The 9,102-nt window shown below is 48.7% G+C and overlaps 1 protein-coding gene across 2 annotated transcripts in view; it reads left to right on the top strand.

Moving 5' to 3' along the window:
• The first annotated feature begins 8,741 nt into the window (after positions 1–8,741).
• Positions 8,742–9,102, top strand: part of TMEM97 (transmembrane protein 97) — a 7,501-nt gene continuing 7,140 nt past the window's right edge. The window contains exon 1 of one of the 2 annotated variants that reach the window (XM_040641042.1): positions 8,742–8,985. In XM_040641042.1, the coding sequence (XP_040496976.1) occupies positions 8,857–8,985 (129 nt within the window). In that variant the 5' untranslated portion in view covers positions 8,742–8,856. The remainder of the gene's footprint in view (positions 8,986–9,102) is intronic. The other variant, XM_040641041.1, reaches the window with a different exon arrangement.

The raw sequence follows: 9,102 nt of genomic DNA on the forward strand, positions 1-9,102 counted from the left end.
ACATGTGGGGAAAACTAAGCAAATGCAGATCGCACAGAGCAATGATAATAACGTCTAGTTGGGAGGGGGGTAAAATCAGACAGGGAATCTCTAAACTGGAAACCCTGGGAGGTGCAGAGGCACAGCTTTTTTTTTTTTTTTTTTTTTAAGATTTTATTTATTTGTCAGAGAACACAAGCAGGGGGAATGGCAGGCAGAGGGAGAAGCAGGCTCCCCACTGACCAGGGACCCTGATGCAGGACTCGATCCCAGGACCCTGGGATCATGACCTGAGCTGCAGGCAGACGCTTAACCCACTGAGCCACCCAGGTGTCCTGAGGCACATCTGTTTTTAAAAGAGTCAGTTTCAATATGTTCCTGCCATCATTCTCCAGGATGTTCTCCACCTCCCCCTTCACAATCACCATTCTCCTGCTTCACAAAAGAAAGACATACTTCTTACACCATAATCATTACTGCGGTACAATGGGCCTTTGTGTAAAAAGCCTGGCTGCTAAGTAAAAGGGACAATATGAAACAGTGTTTGTTTATAAAGCCCTCACTGCTGTCAAATAATACATCAATCCTGAGAGATAACCTCTTGAAAGTAAAGCAAAGAGAGCATTAGTAAGAAATATTGAGACTGGCAGAATTTTACTTCCCTCAGGCAACAAATTAATACCACAGCTCCGTCTTAAAATTCAGAAGTAAGAGCGTTTTTTTATGGAAACGCATATAAAATGAAGCCAGACTTTTTCTAACAGAAATTAAATCTATTTTGACTGCGTGGCTTGCCAATAAGGACTTTCCAATCGGTTCATATGGTAGTCATTTGTTCCATAATTAGAATTAGCTGGAATCTGCAGCTACCAAGTTCTGACAAAAATAGGCAAAAGATTAAAAAATTATCAAAAAATATTGTACAAATGTTGGCAAGAGTGTGAGAAGTTGGAACCCTTGTGCATGGCTGATGGGATTGTAAAATGGCGTAGCTGCTATGGAAAAGTGCGGTGGTTCCTAAAATTAGAATTATTTTTTGATCCAGCAATCCCATTTCTGGGTATATACATAAAAGAATTGAAAGCAGGGACTTAAATAGATATTTGAACACCAATGTTCATAGCACTAATTCACAAAAGCCAAAAGGGGGAAACAGCCCAAATGTCCGTCCATGGATGAATGGATAAACAAAATGTGATGCGTATATATATACCATAGATTATTCAGGCTTTAAAGGGAAGGAAATGCTGATACATGATTCATGGATGAGCCTTGAACACATGATGCTACATGAGGTAAGCCAGACACAAAAGAAAAAATATTGTAGGGTTCTACTTATATGAGGTACCTAGAATAGTCAAATTCATAGAAGGTAATATAGTGGCTACCAGGGGAGGGAGGAGGGAGGGAGTGGGGGGAATGTTAATGTTTCAAAGGTATGGAACCTCAGTTTGAGATGATGGAAAAGTTCTGGAGATGGATAATGGTGCTGGCTACACAACGTGAAAGTACTTAACGCCACTGAACCGTACAGCGGTGCTGCCCCAGAAACAGAAAGATGCTTAATCATTAGATGATTTGTCTCTTTTCTGAGTGATAAAATCATTTTAAGGATATAAAATAAATTAATTGTAAATTTAAGGGTTCACTTCTGAACTCTCGATTCTATTCTACAGATCTATATATCTGTCTTTATAGCAATTACTACAGTGTCTTGATTTTTGTAGCTTTACAGTAAGTCTTGAAATCAGGAAGTGTAAGTCCTCCAACTTTGTTTTTTTTCAAGACTATTTTGGCTCTTCTGAGTCCCTTGCATTTCCCTATGAATTTTAGAATCAGTTTGTTAATTTCTGCAGAGGCCAGATGAGATTCTGATAAGGATTGCACTGAATCTGTAGATCAGTTTGGGAAATTTGCCATGTTAACCATATTAAATCTTCCAATCCATGAACATGGGATGTCTCTCCATTTGTTTAGCTGGTTTTGTAATTTTCCGTGTACAAGTACTTCCTTTGTTAAATTTATTTCCAAGTAGTTATTTTTGATGAATTTCTTAATTTCATTTTCAGATTGTTCATTACTAATATGTAAAGATACAACTGATTTTTGTATATTGATACTTATCCCAGAAACTGGCTGAACTCATTGATAAATTCTAATAATTTTTTTATGTATTCCCCTTAGGATTTTATAATAAAGTTTAACGTTCTGTGGAAAAACACTGTAATCCAAAAATTTTATATAAAGCTTTTCTGTTCTTTTTTTCCTGAGGGTAAAACAGAATAATGAAAAGTTTCCAGTTATGCTTTTTTTTTTTAAATGATGATGCCATTTAATCAGGAATTTTTTTTTTTTTTAAATAGGCTCCACACCCAGTGTGGCCCAGTGCAGGGCTTGAATTCACAACCCTGAAATCAAGACCTGAGCTGAGATCAAGAGTCAGACACCTAACACTGAGCCACCCACATACCCCAAGAAAATATTTTTTTGTTTTGTTTTTTGGTTTAGTTTTTTTTTTTTAAGATTTTATTTATTTATTTGAGAGAGAGACAGAGAGAGAGCATGAGCAGGGTGAGGGGCAGAGGAGAAGCAGACTCCCTGCTGAGCAGACAGCCAAATGTGAGGCTGGGATCATGACCTGAGCTGAAGGCAGATGCTTAACTGACTGAGCCACCCAGACACCCCTGTTTTTTGTTTTTTTTCATTTGGGGGGCCAGTTAGGCATCACTATCTCTGTCCTGCCAAGAACTTTTTATTTTCAAAGATGTCAAACCTATTAAAAAGTAGAAAGAAACAGTACAGTTGACCCTTGAACAACATAGGTTTGAGCTGTGTGGGTCCTCTTATATGTAGATTACAGTACAATATTATTAAGGTATTTTCTCTTAGGATTTTCTTAATGCTTTCTTTTCTCTAGCTTCCTTTGTTGTAAGAATATAGTATATAATACATATATAAAATCTCTGTTAATCGACTGTTTTCAGTGAGGCTTTCAGTCGACGGCAGTTTATTAGTTAAGTTTTCAGGAGTCCAAAGTTATACAGATTTTCAACTGCCTGGGGGGGAGCCAGCAACCCTAAGTCCAGATTGTTCAAGGGTCGGGCATGATGAAAACCCAAATACCCTTCACCCAGATTCACCAGTTTTAAATAGTTGTCACATTTGCTTTATTGCCCTATACACAAATACGTATGTGTATATTTATGTGTACAAATCTATGTACTTCTTTGCATTTTTGCTGAAACACTATGAAACTTCGCCCCTAATGTATCCCCAAAAAACAAGGACGTTATCCTAAATAGCTGTAGTTCTATCAGACCTAAGAAATTTAACGATTGGTATTTTACCTGATATCCAGGACATGCTCAATTTCTCTAATTCCCCCGGAAATTTTATTTATAGCTGGGATCCCGCCACCACCACCACCAAATCAGGATCTAGCCCAGGATCATGTCTTGCATTTGGTTGTCATGTCTTTCTGGCATCCTCGGACAGGAGAGGCCCGCTGCCTTATCTTTCACGGCATTTGGCATTTATGACAGTGCGAGGCCCACTGTCACGTAGAATGCCTTACAAAGATTTGGATTTTTCTGATTGTTTGCACGCGATTCGATTCAGGTTAAACAATTCTGGAAAGACCATGACAGATGATGCGGTGTACTTCCCAGTCCATCGAATCAGGAGGCACAAACGTTTGTCCCATTTTGGGCAATACTCAGTTTGACCATTTGATCAGGTTGAGGTTGGCAGAGCTCTCCACTGTAGAAGTACCCTTTCCCTTTGTAATTCGTAAGTAATCTGTGGAAAGGTACCTTGAGACCACATCTTATTCCTCAACCAGCTCATGCAGTGCCATCTACTGATGATCTCTGCCCCAGTTATTTATTATGTTAGTGTTTGGGAAATAGTGCTTTCCTAATTTCCTCATTACTTCTACACTTGGCGTTTTCTTTTAGACTCCAAACAGATTCAGCCGCACAGTGAAGGACTCATCAAAATTTCGCTGAGTATATGAACATACCTTCCATTGAAGGTTCTGAAAGTGCCCCTAAAGGAGACTGTGCAAACACTGTTCATGGACCACTGAAATCTCCCCTTCCCTGGAACAAGACCGGACTACCTTCCCAAGCCCCTGGTGGTAACGTGTGGACGCGTCTAAATTCTCTCCCGTGGAGTGTCATTGGAAGGGATGTGCGCCACTTCCAGGCCTAGGCCTCAGTATGATGGATATACTCCCTCCATGCTTTCCTTCTACTTACTAACTACAACCTATGGCCAGCTGGCCTTGACCATGAAGATGACAACGCCTTAGCAGGAATCCATAAAGTACAACCACCACAGGTCAAATCAGGTCCAGTGCCTGTGTTTGTAAATAAAGTTTTATTGGAACATGGCCACATTTGCTCATATACATATTTTCTATAATTGCTTTCACATAACAAATGGCATGGCCCACAAAGCCTAAATTATTTATTGTCTGGCCATTCACGGTAAAAGTTTGCTAACCCCTGCTCTAGCATATAGCAGGCACTTGATAAATGAGAAATGTTAACTCTCCCATTAAATGGGCCCCTTTACTTCCATCACCAAATGTATTTGAAACACATCTATCTTGAAAAAAAAAAGGCTGGGCCTTAATACCTCCCAGCTCTTTCCTTTTTTAACTGCTGCTGGGAACACGATCTAGTTATACAAATTCCAGGATCTTGCTTCCAGCCGTCTCTCACACATCAGCCCACCCTGCGCATTCGGGCCAGATGACTCTTCCTGTTAGCCCAATCTGCCTTGCTCAAGATCTCCCACTGTCTATCACTCCGACATCAAACCGAACGGGCTCCTAGCTTTCCAGACCCAGTAATCTGACCCTTCCTCCCCAGATCAAATGTAGCTCCACTCCTACCTGACAACCAGAGCACGGACGAGGGTGAGGTGAGGGAGACATTCCCCAAGGCACAAAACTTAGGTGGGTACCGAAAACTCAGTAATCAGGATAGATAATATCTTAATGCAAGATTTTTTTAAAAAACCAAAATTAATGCAAAAAGTTCCATGCACAACAAAATATCCAAATTTTAAACAAAGTCTTGGAGAATTAACCTCCACCTGCCTTGCCCCTCCATCTAAGTTCACGGGGGCTTGGACGCGAAAAGGAGGTCATCACTCAAAACAGCTCGCCAGCTGCCTTCTGCCTCCGTGAAACACAGACCCCAAGAGAGATCATTCTGAATCTCCCCCCACCCCCGAGCCCCCTTGCTCCACCTCCAGCACTGACAGGATCTTAGCTTTTGTTACTGAACAGATAATGTTTTGAGCTTTGAGGTATGAAGCCATCTGCTGATCCTACAGCCACAGTGGCTTTCTAGGTCTTTGCATTTTCCGTTAGCAGGTGGCAGTCTCCGCGCGGTGGCGGAGTCTTTCATACATACTTCACTCAACTATGACTCCAGCTTTGTGTTAGTAAAATGAAGATATGGAAGGCACAGTCTTCACTGTCCAGGAACCCACAGTCTAGCAGGAAAGGTGTGCGGAGACACGTAGTCAGATCGGTGTTGCTCAGAGTGAGAGGAACAGAGGGGTCACAGAGAATGCTGCCGAGGCTCGGAGACGCCAGCACTGCCACCAAACAGAGGCCGCAGGGAAAGGCCTTTGGGCCTTCAGATATGCAGGGATGGGGAGGGGGCGCTGCGAGAAGTGTGGGTGCATTTCAAGGAGAGAAAAAAGTGAACCGAAAGCAGAGGAAAGAACTCTACAGTTAGTTGCTGCCAAACAGGAAAGTGGCAGGTCCCTCCTCCGAGCAGCTCTCAGCTGGGGTTCCACTTCCAGCACTGCTGGGCTAATGCGGTTTGTCTCATCACAAGACAAATAATTTTCAAAAGGTGCTAAACATTGCCTCATCTCACTCAGAAAGACAGGGAAACTGCTCAGACCCCCCCCCCCCCCCCCCCCCCCCCCCCCCGCCTTTTTAAAGTCAGTCTTTCCCTTCGCCCTTGCTTTGGGTGGGGCACTCTGCGGATTGATCTGTGTGGTCCTCCCTCCTCCCTCCTCCCCAGGGCCATTTGCCTTCTACCACTTATCTGACCTCAAGTGAAGAGCTGCAGTTCCCCCACTAAAGGAATTTCAAACATAAGGCAGCAGCTGCACAGAGATTTCTGTGGGTAGAAAAGCCTTGCAGGGAAAGTGCTTGGCCTTGGAAGTCTTTATCTACTGATAGTGAACTTGGCCGGGTGCAAGGTTTGCCGAGGAACCGTCACATCAGCAGCTGTACACTTACACATTCCCTGGGCACATCCCTGCTTCGGGGCCCCACACGCCCTCCCCCGCCCCGCAGCAAGCAGCTCTAATCAGCACGCCCGCCGCCTGGCACTAAAAGCCACTGTTGGGGGGCTGGCCGGAGCACCCTGCTGCCAGGCCCCTCCCTGACAGGCCCCGGCCGCCAGAGCTCTGTGTTCTGACCGCGTTCAGCCACCAGTGCCCCATCCCTAGCACACCACACCGGAAAGAAGCTTCACCTCCCTCCCCTGCTATGCTCTCCTTCCATCGGACTCTGTCCTGCTGTCCTCCCTAGTGAGCAGCCCCCTCCTCTCCAGAGCCCAAAGCCCTCCACAGCCTCAGCTTTCACCTGCTGCAGGAACTGACACCTGGCTCCCTGCCCTCCCAGGTCTCGGCTTCCGCACGGCCCTCTTCAGGGGAGGCTGTCCATCTGTTCGCACACCGCAGCCTCAGGGTCAGGAGGTGGGGTCACCAGCCTCCCTCCTCCCCAAGGCCACAAGCACACCACTTCCCCTCCACTCTCGGAGGTCTAAGCCATGCCTCAGCCCATGCCCACCTTCTCCTGGTGACTCCCCTACTCGGTCTTGGCAACAGGCTCACAGCCTTCTCTCCGCCCAACTGCCACCACCATCCTAGGTGGTCTTCACCATCCATCCATCCCACACCCTGGCTCTCTGTCCCTTGACCCCATCTCCAAACACCTTCCCCCTCTTCTCCATTTCAGCCACACCTTCCCCTGAACAGAATCTCTTCTGACACCAGGAATTCCAACATTGTGCCCCTTGTCCTAACCTCCCCGCCTTCCAGCCCATTCATCCAGTGACTCCCACCACACCAACACTGCCTCCTCGGCCTCACATCCATTCCCCTTCCCACGTTCTCCCAGGCTGCCAGCCCCTCTGGGCCACGCGGCCTCCTCCCCATCCAGCTTGAAGCGCACGCTCCGTGTCTTCAATCGCTCTCTCGTCCAGCGCCTCAAAATCACCACCGTCTTTCTGAACCCCAACCCTGGATAAGTCAACAGCCTTTTTTGCTGAGCAGACCCCACCGTGGAGAAAAGCACACAGCCTGGGAGATTGGGCCTCCAGATCAATGGCCACCCGCCTCAGCTGGGCCCTCTACACTGCCACCAATTTCTCTACCCCAGTTCCAAGGGGCCCGCCCTGGGGAGCACAGAGCTCCTCTTTGTCCTTCCATTCTCTCCAGCTCCTTGAGGGCCTTGAGCCACCTTTCCTGCTCTCTTCCTCCTACATGGACAACCTCTCCCCCTGACCCAGGAACTTCAAACAGCATCTAAACAAGTCAAAGTGTTCTAGTCTCTCTCCTCTGAGAAATGAATAGCCAAGCCCTCTCTGGGGCACATCTCCCTCAAGCTACTGCCTCATCTCTCTCCTCTCCTGCTAACCAGAGGTCTACACTCCCTGCCCTGCTGTTGTCTGGCCCCTGCCTCCACCACAGCACAAGTGCTCTCACAGGGCCACCACGGGGGCCATTCAGTGTTGCTCTGACACAACTGACCCCCCCACACACACACCCGTGTTTCAGTGACATCACACTCGTGTTATGCACCTGTGTCTCAGCCCCCTCCTCATACCACCCCTTAGGCTGGAGCTCCTCTAAGACCTCTTACGGGCCCTCTGCTCTCAACACTTGAGCTGCCATCAAACGCTGACGCCACACAAATCTACATCTCCAGACAGGTTGATCCAACCGCCTCCTAGACTTCTCCACTCAGATGCCGCAGAGACTGCTCATTGTCAACACAGCCAAAATGAGATTACTTTCTCTTCAACTCACTTCTCCTGTGTCCCTCTCCTTAGTGAATGGCTGGGCGCAGCAGAGAGTTAAAGATCAATATTTGTAGAATGAATAAATCCTCCCTCATTCTTCACAGCCAATCACCAAGCCTGCCCATCCTCCTACTATATCCCTGTGCTTCCTGCCTAATCGAGGCTGGCTGCCTCCTCGGCAACCTTCGGAATCTCCGGGACCCCCCAATTTCGGCGGGACAGGGACCTTGCCGGTGTGCCCACGGCCCGAATGCCGAGCCACCGCGCGGATCACAACGCGCTGTGCGGCCGGCCCTGGTCTGCGGCACCCCCGCTGCACTGGGAGCTCACCCCCACCAGCGCCCGTGGCCCGCACACAGGAGCCGCTCAGTCAGCGTTATAGGTCTGCGGTGAATGAACGGAGTACTGAGCCAAAGGGACCGCAACGAGGACGGAATCTGCAGCTAGAGGCCCGGCCGGCGTCAGGCCCCCGTACGCCGGCTCAGTGTGCACGCCGCACGCCCGCCAGCTGTCCCACGCGGCGGGCGAGGAGCCCCGCCCCCGTCCCACGCGGCGCCCCCGGCGGCCAATAGAAGTGGTCTGCCGGGCGCCGCCTCGACACGCTATGCACGGACGAGCCAATGGGCGCGCTCTGCGGCAACCGCCGCTCCCGCCGTGGCTACGCAGCCAGCCAATGGGAGTGGCCGGCGTAGCCCTCAAGGGGGCGGAGCCGGCGGCCAGGGCGCGGAGTCCTGGGACGCTGTGCGGGCGCGGGCCCACTTCCCACGTCGGCAGTCCAGGCGAGTGCGGCCTCGGCTCTTGCCCCCGCAACCAACGGATGATGGGGGCTCTGAGCTTCCGGCGCGGCCTGGAGTGGCTGCTGGGCCTCTACTTCCTCTCCCACATCCCCATCACTCTGCTCCTGGACCTGCAGGCGGTGCTGCCGCGCGAACTCTACCCGGTCGAGGTGAGGGTGACGGTTGGTCCTGACCGCCAGTAGCCGAGCTTGGGGCCCCTCCGCGCTGCGGTTGTTGTACCCTGGCGTCCCCAAGACCTCCCCTCCTCCGCCCGAACCCCCCCCCCC

Source organism: Ursus maritimus, unplaced genomic scaffold (assembly GCF_017311325.1).
Source record: "Ursus maritimus isolate PB19 unplaced genomic scaffold, ASM1731132v1 scaffold_24, whole genome shotgun sequence".
NCBI classification, from domain to species: Eukaryota; Metazoa; Chordata; class Mammalia; order Carnivora; family Ursidae; genus Ursus; species Ursus maritimus.